The 22,867-nt window shown below is 47.0% G+C and overlaps 1 protein-coding gene across 10 annotated transcripts in view; it reads left to right on the top strand.

Annotated features, from left to right (window-relative positions):
• Positions 1-1,519: 1,519 nt before the first annotated feature.
• Mknk1 (MAPK interacting serine/threonine kinase 1) overlaps positions 1,520-22,867 on the top strand; it is a 39,563-nt gene continuing 18,215 nt past the window's right edge. For 4 of the 10 annotated variants that reach the window (XM_076934411.1, XM_076934410.1, XM_076934412.1 and 1 more), the window contains exons 1-5: positions 1,520-1,638; positions 10,052-10,207; positions 16,240-16,345; positions 18,644-18,745; positions 21,732-21,829. In XM_076934411.1, coding sequence (XP_076790526.1) covers positions 16,330-16,345; positions 18,644-18,745; positions 21,732-21,829 — 216 coding nt within the window. In that variant the 5' untranslated portion in view covers positions 1,520-1,638; positions 10,052-10,207; positions 16,240-16,329. Of the gene's footprint in view, positions 1,639-2,757; positions 2,874-2,954; positions 3,132-4,082; positions 4,156-10,051; positions 10,208-15,941; positions 16,031-16,239; positions 16,346-18,643; positions 18,746-21,731; positions 21,830-22,867 lie in introns of all 10 variants that reach the window. The other 6 variants (XM_076934407.1, XM_076934408.1, XM_076934406.1 and 3 more) reach the window with 6 other exon arrangements.

Here is a 22,867-nt window from a genome sequence, read left to right as displayed (position 1 = left end):
TATCCTCTCCACCCTGGGGCAGAACATCCCACACTGAGTAATGATGCTGGATGACCTGAGGCTTTTGCTGTGGCCACTGCTGCCACAGTATGGAACTATGGAATGTGGTGGAACAGGCCAGAGGAAGGTCTGAGTTCTACATGGTTTGTCCTCCTTCCTGGGAGCACCCCAGAGCCTTTATCCAATGTTAATTAACCATCATGGTTGCCATGGGGAGGGAGTAGTAACTTTGAGAATCTGGATCCCAATATATGCCTGAGTGACTCCAGACTGATTAGCTAATTGAGAGTTGGGGAATAGGCTAGAAAGGCCTGTGAAAAAATGAAGTTTGGTGGTCCTGGAAGGTTATAAGTTGAAAGAGATTGCAATATCCAGCCTTTGAAGAGGACTTGATTCGGAAAGGAACTAAATACAAAAGCTAAGGAAAAGACGCCCCTTTCCAGTATTCATCTAGATTGGAAATCTAGCAAAGTCTTGAATACTTCCACTTCCTTCCCTCATATAGTTGAACACACAGGCCAGAAGAGGGAATCAATGTTCTCAAGATGAGTGATGGGAAACCGAGGTGCTCTTTAAGCCCCTTACTCACCGACCCTAACAACAATACTGAATGGGACTGAATGGGATAGGAAAGTTTACTTCACCACACAAAGGAAAACTGCGTCAGAACCTGAACTGAAGCCAAGCACCCTGTCTTCCTGTCTCAGGCACCTGCAGCCTGTGGAAGTGAGGCAGGGAGGCTGGTTGATGTATTACTCTAATTAGTATGTACACACACAGAGAGAGAGAGAGAGAGAGAGAGAGAGAGAGAGAGAGAGAGAGAGAGAGAGAGAGAGAGAGAGAGAGAAGGAGGAGGAGGAGGAGGAGGAGGAGGAGGAGGAGGAGGAGGAGGAGGAGGAGGAGGAGGAGGAGGAGGAGGAGGGGGGAGAGAAGGAAGGAGAGAAGGAGGAAATAGATCTCTAAGAACATTTGTTTTAGCTGGTGTAGTGGCACATGCCCTTAATACTAGCACTCGCGGGAGGCAGAGACAGATATCTTTAAGTTTGAGGCCAGCCAGGTCTACATAGTGAGCTCCAGGCCAGCCAGGGCTACATAGTGAGATTGTTTAGAAAAAAAAAAAAAAGCAATAAAAAAAGTTTGATTTCCGGAAGTAATGTTTTATTCAAACCCCCATGAACTTCTGTATACACAGACCTTTATATATAGAAATTTTATAGTCATGCCCGGTGGTGTGCGTCTGTAATCAGAGAAGTCCGAAGACTAACTCAGGAGGTCAGTCCGGTGTATACAGCAAGGCCTTGTCTCAAAAATAAACTTTACTTAACAGAGTTGCCCTCGGGTTTATAAAAAGCTCTGCTCTGGCTCGCAGAAGTAACTATTTGCACCTGCAGTGTCTTCCACTTTCTGCTAGGAAAAGAGACCGGCAACAATCAGAAGATGATCCGACACGCCACGCCTGCGCAGTGTATTTGCCTTGCCTCTCGCCACGTGTGGCCCTCGGGGCGCAGGCGTGACTCCTCCCCCTCACACCCCCTTCTGCCCGGGCCGCCCCCTGATCTTAGCTCCGCCTCTTCCGCGTTCTCGACTGAGACCTGCAGGTGGGGGTGCGCGCGGCCGTTCCAGCGGTGGTCAACTAAGGTAAAAGTGAGCCAGCAAGGAGTCCCCTCGGCGGGGTAACGGGGCCGGGGTCTGGAGTACGGTGGTGCAGTCGCCCGGGAGGGGCAGTCAGGGCCTTCCGAGCAGCTCGAGGTCACGACTCACTCAATTCTTCTGCTGAGGAGCAGCCGAAGGGGACATCCTTTTAGAACTGTCCTCAGAGCTGCTTCCCTGCCCAGACTGCCGCCTATAAAATCCTATTTCGGGCTTTCAGCTTGTGCCTATGGACCGGCTTGGGGTGTGACAGGTCGGGACCTGGTAGATGCCGACTGTCGGAGCTCAGCCTATATGGAGTTTGAGCCTCAGACCAAACAAGGATACGCTCAAGACTGTCGGGGCTCGAGGCTCAGAGAGTCCACTGGCATGAGCACATTATAAAATATGCGTACTTCGTTGTGTTAAATTGACTGTTTCCATTTATTTTGCAATACAGTGTACAAATGCTCCTGCCACATTTTTACAGCAGAGAGGTAGGAGTGTGGGTCGGTAGGATGCCACCTCTTTCCTATAGCTGTGGACCATCAGAGGCTAGGAAAGAGCATGGGAGTGCTTGACTTTGGGGGTTAGCCATGCTTTCCCCTCGTCTAAGACGAATCCTTGAACAACTCATGTTTCTCTCTTAGAGCTTTTAAAAATGGATATAATAATGTCACTGTGAGGGTGAAGTATGATTATATGTACATTGCCCACATGCAGTGGTACTGATACATACTGTTGTGATTTCCAGGAAAGAGTATTTTAGTCTGGCATATTTCAGGGAGGCCCTGGGGGAAAAGCTGATGTAACCTGAGCCTTGGAGCCTCTGGGTTTTACACGTGGAATTGACCTTGCAGTATGAGGAGAGAGCTAAAACTTGTTGATCACAGGCCTTGTGCCAAGAACCAGCTGAGTAGTTTATGTATAGTGTTTCCCTGGCTCCCCAGCCACCAGACAGCTTCAGCCCACTGTCCTTAGCTTCAAGCCTTCTAAAGGGGCCTGGACTGGGAGTGCTGTGAAGAATAGACACAGGGTCAGGATTGTGTATAGAAGTGAACTGGCCAGGAAGTTTGGAGCCCCTTCCAAGCATCTGTTCCCTCCTCAATGTTCCTCTTTTTATCGCAGAGGGTCTTTGGCTTTGGAGGAGTGTCGTTGTTGTGCAGATTTGGCCGTCAGAGCACCTGGCACCAGCCAGCCCAGCCATGGAGAGAGAAGTTCTGAGAACAAGCTGGCAAATTGCAGTACGTGCTTAGTTAGCTAGGAAGAGCATTGTCTCCTGTTGTGTGGTCTGTAGAAATTCAATAATATGGTACCTTCTGCAGCCTCTTTATAGGTGCTCACACCACATCTTATGACCTCCTTGGTGAAGCTTCTCATCCTCCTGCTGATTGGATGCTCCCATTCCAGTCACCTGTAGCAGAGACTGAACTTCCTGTAGTCTTCTTAGCAAAGTCTGTCTTGGAGTACATCACTCATATATACCCGGTCTACAGTTGGTGGTGAGGAGCCAGGTTTATGTCATATCTCCTCTTCATGGTACAAGACTGGCACATAGTAGGTCTCTGTAATGCTTGTGGTCAAATGAGTCAGTGACTTTTTTTTTTTTACTCAGCTTTGGTGTTTGTTTTACAAGCTGTCAAGATTAGAAGGAGACCTCATGTTTTCCTTCATGGCTAAGGAGGGCCCTGGTTTAGATCTTGCCCTACTTACAGGCATCAGAGGCACAAAGGTGCAGAAATTCTTCATGAACCAAGATTCTTCATTGTTGTTATTGATTTCAGGCCCTGGCCTTGCTATTGTTGAGTTTAGTTATGAGAGAAGTTGTACGGTGTTCAGGGACCTGTATAGTCTGTGATATAATTCAGGTACGGAAAAGCTCACAGGTGGCTGACTAATCAATTGTTCTGCCCTTGGCCTTGGTAAACAGTAGTCCCTTCCATGTGGGACCAGCAGCTACAAATTCACATTTTTTCTTGCCAACAGCCCCAGCATATGGAATAGAAAGTTCTTAGTTGATATATACCACATATATGTATATATATATATATATATATATATATATATATATATACACACACACACACACACACACACACACACACACACACGAAGACAGAAAGAGCATAGGAACCATCTAGTTACACTACCGTTAACTTATGGATTGGGAAAGACTTAAGCAAGATTATACAAGGACTCAGTCAAGGATAGAAAGTTCTGGAAGTGACATGTCCAGGCACTTGTTTTTTCCAACTCTAGTCTAGTGAATTAATTTGAGACAGCATTTAACCATGTCCCTCTGACTGGTCTGAAATTCAGTATGTGCACAAGCTGGCCTTATACTCAGATCCACCTGCCTCTGCCTCCCATATGCTGGGACTGAGGCTGTGTGCCGCCACTACATCTGACCTTATTTGTATTTTTTAATTGTGCATGTGTACCCATGAGTATAGGTCCACAGGAAGATCATAAGAGGGCGCTGGATTCCCTGAAGCTGGAATTTCAGGTTATTGTGAGTCATTGAAGGTGAGTGTGGGGAACTAAACTCAGGCCCTTTGTAAGAATAGCATGTGCCTTTAACTACTGAGCTATCTTTCTCTGCAAAATTAAAAAATAAAAAACTTAAACGACTTGATTTTAATTCTCTGAGATGGACTCTCTCTGTGATACCCAGGCTGGTGTCAGTTGCTAAGCATGAGTGAGGGAGCACCCTGCCTATGAGCTCCCAAGTAGCTCTGCATGGTTGGTAAAGCTAACATTTACCAAGCACTTACTATGGACTGGACTATAGTTTTAAGTACTCTAAACTGTTATGGACTTGGAAACCAAGGCAGATAGAAACAATTTCCACTGTTTTCAGGTCTTATAGTTCTGGACTTTTAGTACAGTTGTCATGGCAGTCACCTACCCAACGGGGTAGAACAATTCTCTGGAGAGCTTGTTCCAGGATCCCTCCTCTTCTGTGAGTGAAAGCCATCCTCATTCTGAAGAGATATCCCAAGAGTATCCCAAGATGTGCCAGATGGATGGACAAAGGAATGACACAAGTCCACATGACACTAGCAGATCTTAGCTTGGGAATGTGAATATACCTACAGAGTTGTTGGGCTGGTGCTACAGCTCAGTGGTAGACCCCTGGCCTAATGCTTACAAGGCTCTAACTATGATCCCAGGAATACAAATCTGTCTGCTTATTGTCATCCAGTAAAATGCACAGCTTTAAGAAAAAACTCAGTCCTAGATCTTTCAGTAAAGATTCCCACTGTAAGAGGGAAAGATTCCATTCAGCAACAAACGAAGCTCTTGCTGTCAGAGAGCCTCTAGTGTTGAGAAATATGCACCAATGGTAACAACATGTTTTTTGCTCTCCTATAAGTAATTGTCTCCTGGAAGCCTTCTCCCTCGTGTATAGTTAGGAAGATGGATCAGTACATAAATAACTGAAGTCAGATTGACTTGGGTAAATGAAACCAAGTGGGAGTTAGGGAGGAGGAAAAATCAATCCCTGCATGATCAGATTCCTGAAGGTGGAGACATTAGGCCGGAATATGGAGGGAGTTCATTCTTGGGAGAAGGGGCAGCTGGAGCCACGTCTGGAGGCAGAAATGCATGGGAGGGAACCCACAAGTATGTGAGCACAGGCACAGTGGGGAAGAGCGCTAACATTCAGCACGTGTCTGCCTTGTGGCCTGCAGTGAGCCACACAGTTTACCCACTATAATTTACTTAATCCTCACAACCTCTGTAATAGAGGCGTATTTATCCCCAATTTAAAGACTAGAAAACCAGACCTCGGAAAGATTACAGTAGCTCTGCTAAGGCTGAGTAGCTAGTAAGTGACCGCATGGTTTACACAGGAGAGTTGAGTTCAGAGGTCATATTCTTTCCATTATGCTGCAAGGCTCTGAATGCCATGATAAGGCTTCTGTTGATCGTGGCTATGGTCAGAGACCGACTGGAACAAAGCTTCCAGAGTAGAGACATGAATGAGGAGGCCTCAACTGTGAAGCACTGGAGATGCCCAGTCTAAGTCTGCTTGTGCAGGTTATGTGAGCCTATGGCTGCTGTCACTATGCTGTCAGTCAGCACATCTCTGTCCTCCACTCCTACAGAGGCTGTGGGCACCCTTGGATTTCAGGTACAGGTTCTGTGATACAATTGACAGCATTGTAATGGTTCATTATTTTTTCACCATCAGATTCACCATCAGATTCAACAAGAATCTGATGGGCAGAGCTGGAGCCAGGAGTCTGGCCTTCAGTCCAGGCATTTCTCATCTCCCATTGTGTTTCTCCGCCTGCTTTCCCAGGTTTGGGCTCACTTGAGAGCTCTTCTGTCTTGTCAGTGCCATGTGTTGCTTTGCTCTCCCTGCCTAAAGATAAAGCAGAGAGGATGAACCTGGATTCAGAAAGAAGGGTTTAAACTCCAGACTCTCCCCCCATGGGGAAGCAATAGGTAGTGTACAGACTTTAAGTTGAACTGTCTGGGTTTGAGTGCTGGCCCTGTCACTGGCTAGCTGTGTGACTTGGACAAGTTATTTAACTTTGCCTATTTCAGGTTTCTTCATCTGGAAAATGGGGTACAGATATTCCCTAGTTCATAGGGCTGCTCTGAGGACTAAAATGACATTAAGCAGTTCAGTGGCCAGCAGGCAGCAGATGCTTAGTGAACAAAAGCTGTCTCAGTAGCAATATTAATAATTGCATAATAGCCTGTTTGGTACTGATTTCATGGGAAGTGGTGTGTGTGTGAGTGTGTGTGTGTGTGTGTGTGTGTGTGTGTGTACACATACATATTATGTATAATATATACATATATACTTATATATAATATATACATATGTTTATAATATGTACATATTACACACACACACACACACACACACACGGCCGTTCTTTCCACTGTCTTCCTCTGACATTGCTGCTCTCTCTTTTCATTGTCCCATCAAGAAGCTTAGAAATGCTCAGTGATTCCATCATAGGATTCTAAAGCATGACACCACAAATGTACTCGGTGGGAAACAGTCCATCAAATCACCGATGGCTTGTTAGAAAATCTCACCTGACTCGGGTTTCACACACCTGTCTCCACAGTAACCAGGACCGGAGCAGGTGTTCATTTCCTTTCCCACAGCCTTCAGAAAGAGTTGCAAGCAAGGCCTCTCCAGTTCACTTGCCAAAAAGAGCAACAGTATGGTGTCTTTGGAAAGTGGTGTCTAATTTAGCTCCTCCCAGCTTAAGCGCAGCCCCCCACCCCCCAGCCTTAACTTAAGCGAGTTCTTATTGTTCTGTCATCCATGAATATGGAAAAGTTCCCTTTGATTATAAAGGGGGGATGAGATCAAGATTTTTTCATGAGAACCTTTTCTGTACTTTTAAAGCCAGAATCCAGTTAGGCCTCATCCTCGCTTCTCCAGGCTACACCGCTTGGCTGCTTTCACCTCATCCCCAAAACCTATTTTCCATTGCTCGGATCCCATTGGTTATGCTGCTTTTCTCTCTCTGAGGTTTTCCCTCTTCCTGGCGGTGACCCAGACTCTGCTCAGTCTGCTAATCAGTGTCCAGCTAAAAAAGTTTAAGGGAAGAATGCTTCAGAAGTCTACTGACTCATTAAGCGATAGCTCTGTGCTAGGTGGAGGGAGCCAGCGCTGACCCAGGTTAGTCCACGCTATCCTGGCTCAGCCTAAGGGGAGATTGTGATGAAGCATCACAGGTAATCTGGGTGAGTTATTGGAATTATTTAGGGCACTTGGGTAGATGTAGCCTTTGGCCCCTTTGGCTGGACTACAGGTAAGACTCCTGGAAGAGAGAGTAAACGTACTTTAGGAAGGCGGATCTGGGCACTGAAGGAAAGCATGAGTCACCCCAGCAGAGGCAGTGGCACCTTTTAGACATCTAGCAAAGACATTACAGGCTCAGGTCTGGCTTTTGGGATCAAGGCTGGAAATGCCATAAACCTTAGCCTTTTCTGTGTCCCCTAAATGTTCTCTATCTTGAAAGTCAAAGTGATGGCCCTCTGTGTTCTGTGAGTCTCAAAGTTCTTGGTAATGTGGCCCAAAGAAATTAGGAGTGGTAACAGAACAGTCAGGCTAAGTGGACTCCTAAACTCCTGTGTATGTAACTAAAACAGCCAAGCCCCTCTCTGCCTTTGTCCTTTGAGGACACCATGTTCTCTCTTGCTGTACTTTCCAGAATGTCTGTTGAGGTTGCTTTCCAGAGCTATGATTGACATGGGGAGGCTGTCTCACAAGGTATAATAATGGGAGTTATAGAATGCCTCTTAAATTCTGGGCGTTGGTGTCACAGTTTGACATATACAGTCTAGTATCTCACAGCGTATGTTATTGTCCCTGTTTTGTAGATTATGTGAGTAAAGGGGGGTTAAGGAGTGGTCCCCGTGCTGCCAGAGGATGCCAGGGCCCCAACCTAGAAGCTAGTGTTTGAAAGCCCATACGCTTTCGACTTCCTCAGCTCTAGAGTGGCTCCAAATGGCTGGGAATACAGAGTGTATAATGGAATTCTGAATCTTGCTTTTGGTTTTATTCACAGTAGATGACTTGTTGGCAGATTATGGTTTGCCAGCTGTTTTTGTAGGTACCGAAAGCTAAGAGTGCTTCCTTGCAGTTTTAAGTGTTTGGAGATGGAGAACCAAAAGGAGATGAACGTTTCATGAGACACAAAAAGTATGTGAAATTCCAACTGCAGTGTCTGTGATTACGGTGTGGTTGACATGTGTCATCATCATTTACATACAATATGTGGCTGCACTCGTCCCTAAACACGGAGCAGGTGAAGCAATGACCATGCGGCACACCAAGTATTAAGTATTAACTATCTGGCCCTTTACAGAAAAATAATTGCCAGCCTCTAGTAACACTAAAGGCAGCAAGTTAAAGTTCACAGATGTTCAAGGCTGACCCTGGAAGGGCAGTAGAGGGAACAGGAAAACAAGCCAGCCAAACTTCCTTGGGCTCTAGAAATAGTTTCGCTGAGCCGGGAGAGAGTGCTTTGGGAATAAAAACACAATAGGGCTGTCCAATGTGCTGAAGTCTCTAACGGGCAGTGAACAGGATACTTTGTGAATGAAGTGGTCCATTCATTCAGATTCACTGGAGCCCTTTTGTGCCAGATGCTGCATTAAATGTTAAAATGTCTAAATGAAAATCTCTCCATCCTGCCTCTAAGGAGTTTACAGGCTGGTGGGAAACTCGCAGTGTGGATTTTGTGTCGTCATGGAATGAGGAGCTAGGTGAGATGCTGGAGTCAGTAGAGAAAGAGGAGTCCAGACCGCTTGTGGTGGTGTCCTCTCTGGTTGTGTCCTCCCAGGAAGTTGCTGTTGGCCTTGAAAGATAAATGGGAATTCCTTTGTCAAATTCTCTGGCACTGGAGTTACAGATGGTTGTCAGCTATCATGTGGGTGCTGGTACTTGAACTCATGTCCTCAGCAAGAGGCTCTTAACTGCTGAGCCATCTCTCCAGTCTGAGGATTCCCCTGTAAGGAGCTATAGACAAGGCTGAGGGAAAGGCCTGGCCACACGAGCATTTGGAACTCACGTAGAGCAGGGAGAAGTGACTTAATGGTTCTGACTAGGTGGCTGGCAGGATGATGTAATCGGATAGAGAAGAAGAGAAATCAGGAGGAAGGAAGCCACGGGAGGGGCTGGGGACAAGTCCAGCTCGGCAAATGTGATTTGAGGTAATGTTGAAATGCATCCAGTTTCCGGTTAGAAACTCAGAGACTTTGGCACAGAAGCTCAGAATTTACACTTAAGCACATTTTCAGTGCTTTTCCCTAGAGAAAAGAGGAAGTACAAGTGTGTTTCACAGAGCAAAAGTTGAGCAACTTTGACACATGAGGACTAAAGCCAGAGGGTTAAAAACAGCATCGTGCCTACAGAAAATGAAGCCATCACATTGGGAATCAGCAGTGATTGTTTTTGGCACAAAACTGACTCCATTCTTACCACCTGCTACTCTCAGGGTCTGCTCTATCTTGCTGGCACCGGTACCCTTGCCTGTGAGACTTGGGCCTAGCCACCAGGAGCAAGATCTTAAGCACTTCTCCCAAGCAAGCAGCTGGGAAGCGTCAGCTTGAAACCTCTGTGTGAGACTCTCAGAGCCAAGAGAAGGCTCCATCTCTGTCTTCATGACAAGATACATCTTCTACTGCCTAGAATACAGAGTGGGAGCAAATCTGAAAATTTTTTTTATTCAGACCCTTAATAAATCTTCTAGTGCTTAGCATCAGGATTTTCAGATGCCCCTGGTCAGCTTTTAAAGCCTGGGGCATCTGTGACTCCTGTGTGTACACCTGCTTCCAAGTGTCACTCGCAGAGCTGGGACACCTGGGTTGATCCGCCTCTCCTCTGGTCCTCTTGGAGAAGCCAGCAGTTTCACACTCGCTCTCCTTCTGCTTCTTGAAGATTTCCATGCTGGAGGAGATGAAGCAGAAGCAGGTGGCAGACTGAAGGACACTGACTAGACAGAGGCCAGTGGATAACTCCCTGTGGCTGGAAGACACCAATCTTGGGATTCTTTTGAGACTTCAAGTTCATCAGCTGAGTTGAAGAACCTTGTGGGTAAGATTGGATGTACCGTTCACCCCTCCCTTTTCTTTAAAGCCTCATCTTTATTTATTTTGTGTTCATTGGGGATAGGAGTGCCGTGTTGTATGTGGCGGTCACAGGACAACTTTCACATGTTAGTTCTCTGCTTCTGCTGAGTGGGTTCCAGGGGTCAGACTCAAGTCATCAGGCTCGGAGACAGGCTCCTTTATCTGCGGAGCCATCTTACCAGCCCCCACTTACTTCTTTACATTACTTTGAGTTGAACGTTTCCTATATTTCCAGAGAAAGGCGTAAGTTCAAGGTCATCTAAGCAGTTGACCTGAGATGGCTTAGCCTTCTCAGGTCCCAGTAACTTCTTGTGATGGTTACTTAATAAACAGGATGGCATGTCTTCTGGAACAAAATGGCAGAGGGACAGAAGGAAAATATAACAGTAAGTAAAATATAAAATAAAGCTGCCACACTGTAACAAGATGAAACAAGATGGAACTGTCCAAGGTGAAATTCTTGTGTCCATTGAGTGTTGCTCTTCCCAAGGAAATGTCTGTTTATATCCCAGACATGGCTTATACACTGAGGTGTGGCATGTTCTGTCTTTTGCTCTAGCTGGAGGTCTCATCATGCCAGGCAGGTTATCAGTCAAGCCTCAGTGACTGATTTGGGACTCACGAGGGTTGAGTGAGGTTGTTTTAGCCTGACCTGTGACACAATACCAGCTGTTGGGTGTCACCTGTTGTCACCTGAAGCCTCCTGCTGGCACTGCTGTCTTCCCCTGCTTCCCACCTCCTGAGCTCCCGCCCACGTTCTCTGTTGGCACTGCTGTTTGTACGACTGCCTTTGGCTGAAAAGCATATCTTTATACACCTACATTGAGGTCTCACTCTGTGGCTGGCCCAGTGTTAGACAAGAACCCCCTTTCAAGTGTGGCCATAAACTGTGACCTCCTCCTCTGTCTCCAGTTGTTTGTCAGGACAGTTTCGGCCTCTGTGGTTTCCTCCCTCGTTCTATAGCATGCCCTTCCTGTCCCTGCTACCCTTGCCTCTGGTGTAAGCCTTCCTCACTTCTCTCTGGCCTGCTGCAGCAGCCTGTCTAGTCCTGTCTCTGAGTGGCTGCTGTTTGCACCACATATCACAGCTGGCTCGAAGGCCACAGGGCTCCTGGCTCTCTCCTCCTTGCCCAGCACAGAGGTTCACAAGTGTGCCACACAGAAACACTTCCAGGGGATCTGCAAGACCAAAAGGTTTCAGAGTAGTGGTATTATTTGTCGAGTATTATTTGTTGTTGTGCAGAGACAGTAGGAGGTTAAGGCAGTCACAGGAGCTGTGTTCCCGCCCATGCTGTTCCTCACTGCCACCTACAGAACAGCCACTTTTACCTAAGAGTGCCCTTGACGAAGCAGCAGAGGTGTTAATTTTACTGAATCTCACCTGAAGACCATGTTCTATTATTCTGTATGGCATAGAGAAGATGCACTTACAGGGTACTTTTGTGCAGCAAAGCACAATGATGATGTACCAAGGAACACCACTGGTAGGACTGCTTGGATTGTAAGCTGAGTAAAAAGCAGCTGTTGTCATTCTTCCACAGAAGAGTGATTGTTGGTTATTAGGGTGGAAAGAAGACAGGGACCAGTGTTGGAGGGCCTTGTGAACTGTATTAATGAGCTTAGATGGCTGGCTTAGCCTGCTCTTCTCAGCCTTTATATTGTACTCTCTACCCAAGCCCCGCCCTTCACTACTGCTTCCTTTTGTATTCTGTGAACATACTCTTCCAGTCCCTGCCTCTCCATCCTTCCCCATCTCTATCCACCAGTGTGGCTGTAAAGGCTCCTGGTGATCCCAGGATGGGAGCCAAGGGAGAAGATGAGTCTAAGGGTGTGCCTCTGGGTATCTGAGTATCACAGCCCTCTTGAAGGCCTGCAGAGTATCTCCCCGCGCCAGTTTCACTGCAGCTGATTTGAACCACATGGCCCAGCCCTTCTACACATGAAGATCTGGAGGGAACAAACCTCCCCAGGTCTGTAGAATTTCACAGACAGTCCTCTGATGAAGCACGTTTCATATATGGCTCCTGACATTTATCGTCTGTTATGTTTGACCAGCTTCTGCTCAAATATGCCCTTTCTTTTTCCCTTACACCTAGTGATGTTGCCAGAAACCACATCTACCAACTCCCAGGCCAGACAGGAGAAGATTGTCACCTTACGCTTCATGCTGGACTGCCATGAATAATGTGCTTAGACACTGTTTGTAGTTCACCCTCTACAAAATGACAAAACACAAAAGACTAAGGTATCTCAGAGCAAGAAGAGATTTCTGGGAGGTTAAAGTTAGTTACCATAGAGGTGAGGATGTAACTATTAGGCCTTTGTGGTTATGTAAGGTGGAGGATAGCTGCCCAACCTTTTGGACATTGGAGCACATGCAAGAACATCTGTGTAAACAGTGAGCTGAGTCCCTTAATCCATAACTTAGAGTTTCTGCTGCTGTAATAAGACACCACGATCAACAGCAGGTTAGGGAGGAGCTTGGACTAGGCAGGAACCTGGGGCAGGAGTTGATGCAGAGGCTATAGAGGCATGCTACTTACTAGCTTGCTCCCTGTAGCTGCTGCACCTGCTTTTTTATAGAACCCAGGACCACTAGCCCAGGGATGGCCCCACCAACAATGGGCTGGGCCCTACCGCCATTAAACACTAATTAAGAAAATGCCCTACAGCCAAATCTTAGGGAGGCACTTTCTCAACTGAGGTTCCCGCCTTTCATTCAGGTGACTCTAGCATGTGTCAAGTTAACATAAAACCTGCTAGCACAGTACATCAGTAAAGAAGACCTGTACCAAGATTTATAAACAATAGCATTGGTGCCTGGCTGTCACCAGCTGCCACCTTTGCCTTGGGACAATGGGAGGAAACTGAGGGGCATTAGAGTTTGGGAACAGTGTCATGACAGGCTGGAAGCTTACATTGGTTTTGTTTTGTTTTGTTTTGTTTTGTTTTGTTTGAGACAGGGTTTCTCTGTGAAGCCCTGGCTGTCCTGGAATTCATGCTGTAGACCAGGCTGGCCTCGAACTCAGAAATCCGTCTGCCTCTGCCTCCCAAGTGCTGAGATTAAAGGTGTGCACCACCACTGCCCAGCAGGAAGCTTACATTCTTGAGCCAGACTCCAGGCTTCAGTTCTAGCAGTGCCACCCACTCGCTAGGTTATGATGGGCGTATCACTTTTACCCGTTTGCCTGGCACAGGCAGACCACACGAGAGTGTGCAGTTCATGTGGTAGTGTGCACCGTAACTTCTGCTGCTACAGAGTTCCAGCTTCCCTTGTCTCACATGGCTTACTCAACCCCTCCTTAAGTGTGTGTCAAACTTCTTTCATTTCCTTTTCTGTTTGTGTCTTGTTATGGTGGGTAGTGTGGATGAGACCCGGTCCTGTGCATGGTAGACAAGCATTCTTACGAAGCTACTCCCAGCCCCTCAGTTTCCTCCCATTGTCCACCCTCCTCAGCTGACCCTGAGGATGCAGCTGAGTGTGTCTGTGATTATGCCCTTCAGCCTGCTCCCCACCAGTCTTCCTTTTCTAGAAAGCTCTTGAGGATGAAAGAAGTACTCAGACAGACTGAGTCCTCCACAAGCTGCAGAGGTGGAGTGGGGCAGGATGAGAGCATCACATGTGAGACGTGACGGCTGGTGACCTGTATGCCGACTCCATCAAGGAACAGTTGCACGTCTCAGGGCAGTGGGACTGACTCATCAGGCTCAAGAGAGAAATGGCAGTTATTTTTGGAAAGTAGACCTTGATGTTCTCTGCTGGGGAGAGCACTGGCTAGTACCTCTTATTATTATGGGTTGTGCCCCCACCCCCAGGACTCCTTGGGCTCTCCCAGTTGTTTCATGAGTGGAAGTACGAGGCTAAGTCTTAGATATGTGTCCTTAACACCTGCTATACTTCTAGTGCAGTCTGTTTATGTGGGTGTGTACCTGGGTGTGGTGCATACATGCGAGTGCAGGTATGCATTTGTGCACAGAGGTGTGGAGGCAGAAGGCTGACACTGAATATCTTCTTCAGTTGTTCTCCAGCATTTTTCAGGTAGGGTCTCATTATATAGCCCTACTTTGACTCTTGATTTGTAAACCAGACTGACTTTGAACTCACAGAGATCTCCCTGTCTCTGCTTTCTGAGTGCTGGGACTAAAGGTCTTTGCCTCCACATCCAGCTAAATGTTGAATTTTTTTTAATGTTGAATTTTTATACAGAAAAATGTAGACATAATTTGAAAAACTGTAATCAACCTCTAAATTGCAAAGTATATTTGATAAAAGGTTTTTTCTTTCCCCAGTGTTGAAGATCAAAACCAAGGCCTTGAGCATGCTGGGCTCTGCTGCTGAGTTCCTTGCATGCATACACACACACACACACACACATACACACACACACATACACACATGCAGGCACACAAACACACATACATGCACACACACACTCACACACATGCACACACACGCACACACACACATACACACACACACACACACACACGCACACTCACACACACATGCGCACACACGCACATGCACACGCACATGTACACACACATGTACATGCACACACTCCACTCAACCCTGAACACCATGCACCACCCCCAGCCCATTTATTTTGTTTAAGTAAAATTTGATTCAGACAATAATGGAATAAAATGATAAATTTCAGTCCCATATAATTTGAAAAATCCTGTAAACAATGAAGAAAATAAAAACCATTACATAGAGCATGTCTACAAATTAAAAATGGTTCAGACTTAAAAGAGCATATAAACTTCCAACATGGCACTAGATGGTCCATTGGCACACTTTAAATTGTAATATTAAAGGTTCATGTATTTCTGCCTGGACTTCCCACCTGTTGTATGTTCATTTGTGTGTATACATGCCTATGCGCACATAATGCAGTTTTTGAAGCACATTTGTATATTGATTATGTCATTGGGATCTTGTAGCGACCTGGCAAGTAGACAGGGAATATGTGTTTTTAACTCTAGTCTGACGATGAAGGGATTAAGGATCTCGAGATGCTCAGCCTCGAGGCTGTCTGGTAAAACAAGCAGTAGAAACTCTCCTTTGTTCTCCAGGCCCATGTGCCTCCCCTGTCCAGAATGTGCCTCTCCTCACTCCATGTGCACCTCCACCAGAAGATACAAATGTATATTCTGCTGACACAAGAGTGAAGTCTGGGAGCCCCCAGGCAACTGCAGTCTGTCTGGAAACAACTGCTCACTTCCTTTTTCTGTTACTAGTCTGAAAGAGGCCTGGGCTTCTAGAAAACAAGTTAAGGACCTTGTGTGTCTGAGACCTTTTTAGAGAGAGAATGTGATAGAGTTGGTGGGGTTCATAGCCCAGAGCAGCCTTTCCCCACATCATCTACAAGACACAAGCACACCCACATGTCTTTTAGAGTGTGTCCTGGGCATTTAAGGGGCTGGATACCATGCATCGTATGTACCATATACTATTTCCACTTCAGTGCAGTTTGTGATGGATGATATTCATCTATGCTGTACTGTGAGGTATTGTAGAGACGGGTATGCAGGATCAGTGTGGGAACACAGGGAATGAGCAAAGCCAAAGAAAATCCTAGTGTCTTAATGCAGCTTCTCTCAGATACTTGGAACCAGCCCCTAGTTCTACACAATAATACCCCATTTGCCTCATGCCTAACTGACTTTCAGTGTGATTGATTGCATGCACCACAGCTCATCTGGAGTTACCGGGGAGCTACACAAGGTGAAGACTTTTGAGCTGGCTTCGATGGCCAGAAAGAATTCCTACACCAGTGAAACAGGCAGGTGGAGGTGCAGGATGATTGTGGGGCTTCCCTAAGGATGCATTTGTCCAGTGGCTGGGACATACTGAATTACGGTCTCTGTGATAAAACTAGAGTGTGGTCCACCTTGTCCCAGCAGCCACTCCCACCCCATACCTCTTGCTATGAAAACAGGTAAAGTTAATGGTTCTTTCATTTCACTGTTCCCCTGCATTTTTCCTTCCTAGTTTCAAAAACAACTCTCCCTCAACAAGTTCTGTTTGCAAGGAAACCTTGCCCATTTGTCCCTTCTGGCGCACCTTCTTCCTCTGAGATCCATGCAGAATAGACCAGGTACTCTGTCTTTGTGTGTGAAGCCATAAAATCTAATATTGAGTATGTGGCTCTGCCCAGGGGTGTGCTGCTTCCACGGGAGGCTCTACAGTCCTGCTGTGGTAAAGAGCACGTATAAACTGCCGCTAACAGGGTTTTCTGTCTAGAGCTGTAAGTATGTCTGAGAGTCCCCTGTGAGTCACAATGCTGCCAGCTCTCCTGCTGTTCTCCACACTGCCTGCCTGTTGGCTGTTTGGTTTGTCCACAGGCTCCTAATCGGAGTGTGACCAGGGAAGGGTAGAGGAACAGAAACCACATCCACTCTGGGTTTGCAGTGCTGGTGAGGAAATAGTTGGGACAAGGGCTGACACTAGACTGCACACCAGAGGGAGGACAGTCCAGTTGTGTCCCAACCCATTCTGTCCCCCTCCCCGAAACCTTCAAAGACAAATGACTTTGTGTTTTCTTTCTGAAGAATTTCTCCCAGTGCCCTGTAAATGCATTTTTTCTTGTGATTTACCTTATGAGTGTGGGTATTTCAGTAGCAGGATTGAATCCTTTGAGAGTTGTAGGGCTTTGTCGTCCCCAGGTAGAACTAGAGCTTGAAGCTGTTGGCAGGAGTAATATTTTTAGATACTGTGTGGATTCTTTTCATCCATGTTTTTTTCTTCTCTCTTCTGGGGTGTAATTGAAAACCTGCTGTGATCAGATCCCTAACATGGAAGAAGGGATGCATCTAAGTGGGCTGTCAGATGCTTGGCTGCTTAGCTGTGCTTTCTGGATTGTGGTGTTGAATGTGCCATTCTGCATGCTTCCTGCTAACAGCTGCCAAGTGCCTGCCTCTGTGGGTAGCATGCACGTGGGCAGTGGCACTAAGCAATCTTCTGTTGGATCCCTGGGAGAAGGGAGTGGGCCTTCCCCTCTGTGAGCAAAGAACCAGATTCATTTTAAAATTTCTCAGGACAAACCAAGCCTCAGAGCCTATGTTTATTGAAGTTTGGTGTTGAAGTCTCTCACATCCTCCACCCGTCAGCTCTCGGGTGCCTCTATTTTAGAAGGATGTAGAGGCTTAATCACCCTGGTGGGGATTTAGACCCAGAGACTTCAGAGAAATCTTATTATTTCTAACTGCAGGCAAAGAGTATTAAGGCTCCACTCTGGATCAGGGGCATGACATGTTCTATAAGTAATTTATCTCTACCAGGGGAAGGCCCCTACTAGAGTGGCCTAGAAACAAAACCGAGATCGGCTCTCATTGTTCCCCCTCTTCTCTTTCCCAATTCAGTCTCCTGCTGCTTCCTTCTGTCCTGACCCTTCCTGCCCAAAATGTCCTGTGTCTGTGTCTGCCAGCATTCCAGCCAGGTGCCTGCCAGGGAGAGATAATGATGTCTCTCAGTGGCTGGCCTCCCTCCACTCTTTCAGAGAAGGACCAGGGAAGGGAGAGGATGATGAGGCATTCAGTCTGTGTTCCTGGGGTGAAGGAATTGGGGCCTCTTCTCAGCCCAGCCCCCTACCCCTCTTATCTTCCAGGATAAGGCAGACTCTATAGAGGGTCTTTCACGGCCCCCAGTGCAGGTCATGGAAGTATTGCTCAGCTTCTGATATTGCCATCAGGTTCTATTTTTGCTCCTGCCTTACCTAGCGCCTAGCCCCAGGGACCCTGCCTTTCTTTTTATTTTTTTTTTTTGTTGTTGTTTTGTTTGTTTTTTGTTTTGTTTTTATTTTTTAATTGGGTATTATATTTACATTTCAGATTTTATCCTCTTATCCCACTTCCCACCACCACCCAGAAACCTCCTATCCCATCACCCCTCCTCATGCTTCTTTGAGGCTGTGCCCTCACCTACCCCCCACCTTCACTTCCCCCTCCCCACCCTCACATTCCCCCCCCCCACTCTGTGTTCATCCTTCATGGGACCAAGAATCTCCTCTGCTACCTATGCCCGAAAAGGCCATCCTCCCCTACATATACAGCTGGCTTTCTGATGATCACAGGTGGGCCCTGCTGATTCTGTTCAGGGCCTCTGGTTCAGCTGGTGGCAGGTCTAAATCCATGTGCTAATGAGCTTGGCAAATTCAGGCTTCTGGTCGCCTCTCCTAATCTAGCTGCCTGTCTGAGTCCCTTCCCACAGTTAATGATCTCCTATAATGGTTTTGCCTTTAGTTTTGCCTCCTGGGTCAAAACAAATCAATATCCCTCACAGATATTTAAAAACCATCAGTATAAAACTCCCGGGTCTCTCTCTTTTCTCCTTCTGGGTAAACTTACTGCTTGATCAGTATGGTGCAACTTCCCTTATGTCCCCTCTTGTCTCCCAGAGATGGGCAGCAGTGAGCCCCTCCCCATCGTGGATAATGACAAGAGGAGGAAGAAGAAGCGGAAGACCCGGGCCACCGACTCTCTGCCAGGAAAGTTTGAAGGTTGGTGCCACACTCTCCTGGGTCTGGACCTGAGTGCTGCAGGAGGGGAGAGGCATCTCTGATATCCACAGGACCAGATTCCAGGACACTTACCTTAGAGCCAGGTCATCCATGTGATTTAAAAAGACAGCAGTGAGTGAGAATCGATCAAGAGGGGGGGAAAGGGTGGGCAAACCTCTCAGGTGAGCACTGACTTCCTCTGAATGGTCTGAGCATCACCTCAGTGGAAGAAAACCCAGTCTGTGAGAGCTGTGGGCCTCACCTGTGTCAGCTCCTCTTCAGATGTGAGCTTTCTTCCTGTGGTTCCTGGAAGGCTGGAAAGCAGAAGAACCAGAAAAGAGGAAGCAAAACCACTAAGACCACAGCTGCAATGACATGGCTGTCTTCTTAAGAGGGGAGTCGGTCTCACAGAGGCTGCGCTGTGTGTGCTGTGTGTCCTTGACCTCCCCCCCTTGAGAATGCATTGCAGCCAGGGGACATGATGTTGCATCACCAGACATTTTGGATAATCAGGGGCAAGTCACTAGGCTGGGGCTGCCAGGGTTATCTCTGAGCATTCAACGAGAAGATATGAAGTGTTTCTACTCAGTGGTCAAAGGATCAGCAGCCATTCTAGGAATAGCAGATTCCCCTTTATGTGGTTGTTTCACTGTGAGTCGTGAAGTAGCTTTCCCTCGTGGGCCTTTTCCTAGCCTTACACACATTCCAGCAAGGTTTGTAAACTATTCTCATAACAAGCACTGTGTGAATCAAGACCACCTAGCATCCTGGTGTATGTAAGGACCGGTACTGAAGGGTGTGCTGGGAGGGAAGCATGCTATTTAAATCACCTGCAAGTAGTAGCCAACAGTGTACCATCCATTCATATAGAAAGCTGCAAGCCCGGACCGTAACGGAACCAAGAAAGGACTTAGTATAGAGGTGTATGGTTTGGTTTTTGTTCTTCTTGTTGTTTTAAGACAGGATCTCTTATATAGCCCTGGCTATCCTAGAACTCACTCTGTAGACCAGGCTGGCCTTGAATCCTTGGGGATCCACCTGCCTCTGTCTCCCAAGTACTTCAATCAAAAGCATGTGCCACCACATCTGGCTTGTTTGCTCTTCCTAAAGGATTTTTTTTAATTTTTTTTTTTTTTTTACTTATGTGTGTGTGTATTCATGTTGTCTGTGTGAGTGTATGCCATTTAGGTGTTTGTGGAAGCCATCAGATCCTCTGGAGCTGGGGTTACAGGCGCTTGTGATCCATCTGACATGGGTGCTGGAAACTGAACTCACTTCCTCTGGAGGAACACCAAGTGCTCTTAACTGCTGAGCCATCTTTTCAGTCATTGTTTATGCTTAACTCAAACTGTGGGCCCACTGTGTGTGTGTGTGTGTGTGTGTGTGTGTGTGTGTGTGTGTGTGTGTGCTGTATGTGTGTGTTGTATGTGTGTATGTGTGTGGTATGTGGTATGTATGTAGTGTGTGTGTGTGGTGTGTGGTATGTATGTAGTGTGTGGTGTGTGTGTGTGGTATGTGTGTGTGATTGTGTGTGGTGTGTGTGTGTGGTGTCTGTGTAGTGTATGGTGTGTGTGTGTGTGTGTGTGTTCTGTATGTGTGTGTTGTATGTGTGTATGTGTGTGGTATGTGGTATGTATGTAGTGTGTGTGTGTGGTGTGTGGTATGTATGTAGTGTGTGGTGTGTGTGTGGTATGTGTGTGATTGTGGTGTGTGTGTGTGGTGTCTGTGTAGTGTATGGTGTGTGTGTGTGTGCTGTATGTGTGTGTGTATGTGTGTGGTATGTGGTATGTATGTAGTGTGGTATGTGTGGTATGTATGTGTGGTGTGTGGTATGTATGTAGTGTGGTGTGAGTGTATGTGTCTGTGTGTGTGTCTGTGTGTGTGTGTGTCTGTGTCTGTGTTTGGCAGTAGAGGAGACAAAAGTCCCTGGGGTTTTAGAAGAGTTCACAAATCAGCATGTCTTTTGTTGAACACAAGAGTTTCCTGTTACTTAGTTGGTGCATGCACAGATATCTCGTGAGTAAGAGTGATGAAATCTCCTGACATTAAGTCTTCTGCTCAGGCAGTGGGTTGAAAGACTAGAAGAGAAAGACCAAGGAGGGCAGCAAGGGAGGACAAGGTCAGTTCAGCAGGGGTCGTGGAAGCCATGGCTTCCTTTGGAAAGGCTCCAAGAACTCTGATGTTTGAGATCTTGGGCAGGTGTTCTGGACACGTCCAGCCTGGGTCTGTTCTTGATGAGACCACGCTGACCTGAGCTGCAAGCCAGTGTTTGCATCCTGCTCAGTCTCTAGTTTCCTGTGGGTGACTTTCAGAAACTTGGGAGACTCCTCCACTGGCCTCACTGTTGTGTATATAAAATAGTTGTGTTATTCTCACCACATCCCCCATGCCTGTCAAATGAGTGAATGAGTGAATGCAGTTCATTCGAATGATACACTTCTCTGAAGACCCCGGCATTGCCCAGTGGGTTTTTCCATTCCCTTCCCTGGTTGTTCCTCCCCTTACTCCTTGTCCTTGTGCTAGCCCACTGTGACACTCACCAGGGCCTGGGTTACCCCGCCTGCTGTGTGTGTGCCCTGCTCTCACTGGTACTCACCAGGGTTACTCTGGGCTGCTGGGTCTGTTTTGTCTTGTCTACTGGACTCAGCCCCTGGAGGGGAGGGACTCGGTTTCGTTCCTCTTCGTGTCCCTATCGTGGTACCGGACACAGCAGATACCCAGAAAGTAGGTGCTGAAGGACAGAAGTGAAGATGTGAGACCCCTGCTCTGACCTCATCTCTAAAATGAGGAACAGGTGTCAGCCGAGTCTTCTTGAGAGTCAGGTGCTGTCTGGGAAAGCTAGGAGGTCCTTGTCACTGAGGCTGCAGTCACCATGGTCTCTTCTGCCTCAGGGAGCAGGCCTGAGAAGCTAAGTAACTACTCTCCCCATCATGGCTTGCAGTGGAGTGACTCACCTGAAGAATCTTCCCACCTGTTTCCTCTCTAGACGTGTACCAGCTGACCTCGGAATTGCTGGGAGAAGGAGCCTATGCCAAAGTCCAGGGTGCTGTGAGCCTGCAGAGTGGCAAAGAGTATGCTGTCAAAGTGAGTGTCCCACTGGCCCCTATATCAACTTGGCAAGTCATCATTCCTAGCTTGTTCCAAACCAAATAAAGTGTGTATTATGCAGTATGACAGCTCAGAAAGAAAGGTTGGAGCAGGAAGCATAGCTGCATTCTCTGGGCTCAGATCTGGGCTTTTCTGCTTATCTGCTTTGTAGCCTTGAACATGTTATTCAACCCTTCTGTCCTTCAGTCTTCCCATCTATAAAATGGGTATAAATAATAGAACTTCCATAGGATTATGAGGATTAAATTAATATGTGTAATGTACTGACACCAGTGTCTGGCACAGAGTAGGCTCTTTCTGATTACTCCAGTAAGCATCATCAGCTTTGGAAGTAGAAGCTCTGCCTAAATCTGTTTTTAAAAAATTAAATGACTTTGGGCAACTCACTTAACCAACCTCCTTAAGCTCTGGCTCCTGTATCTAAATGGCAGTGCCAGTTCCTGCCCTCAGCATCTGGTGAAGTGACTGTGAAGGTGGAAATGAAGATGAGCTGGTAGAAGCACTTTATAAACCACAGAATACAAGCGACGAGCAGTATCAGGGCGGCAGGGACTAAAACCTGGAGGGGCTGAGCACTCGGCTTTGGGGCAGGAGATGTGGCTCAGCTTCAATGCTGCCTTCAGTTAGTTGCCTGACTCTGGCGAGTCTCACTTTTGAATTCTTTGGCTACTGAAAGGATGGAGACAGAGTTGTGGTTTTCAAAGCACCCTGGAGAGTGTGAGAAATACACTAGATCTGGCTCTCCAGGCCAGTGGGCCTGGCCCAGCACTGTGCATGTTACCATCCAGGTGAGAAGGATCCTCAGTACGGTTTGAAAACTCTGGTGAAGGGCAGATTTAAACTGCAGTGCTCAGCCAGTGAGCTAACAGCACAGGGTAGGAGAGAGCCTGAAGCTATGTCTTTGCCAAGGTGCCCCAGTGATTCTTAGGCCCACGGTTTGAGGACTGCTGAGCTCTATGGAAGTCTTTCTGAACCTGGGGAGCCAAGTGGGTTAAGCTTTTTCAGATCAGCCAG

This window comes from Arvicanthis niloticus, chromosome 5, assembly GCF_011762505.2.
Source record: "Arvicanthis niloticus isolate mArvNil1 chromosome 5, mArvNil1.pat.X, whole genome shotgun sequence".
NCBI classification, from domain to species: Eukaryota; Metazoa; Chordata; class Mammalia; order Rodentia; family Muridae; genus Arvicanthis; species Arvicanthis niloticus.
Note: the sequence above shows the minus strand (reverse complement) of the source record. Positions and strands in the feature narration are given on the sequence as shown.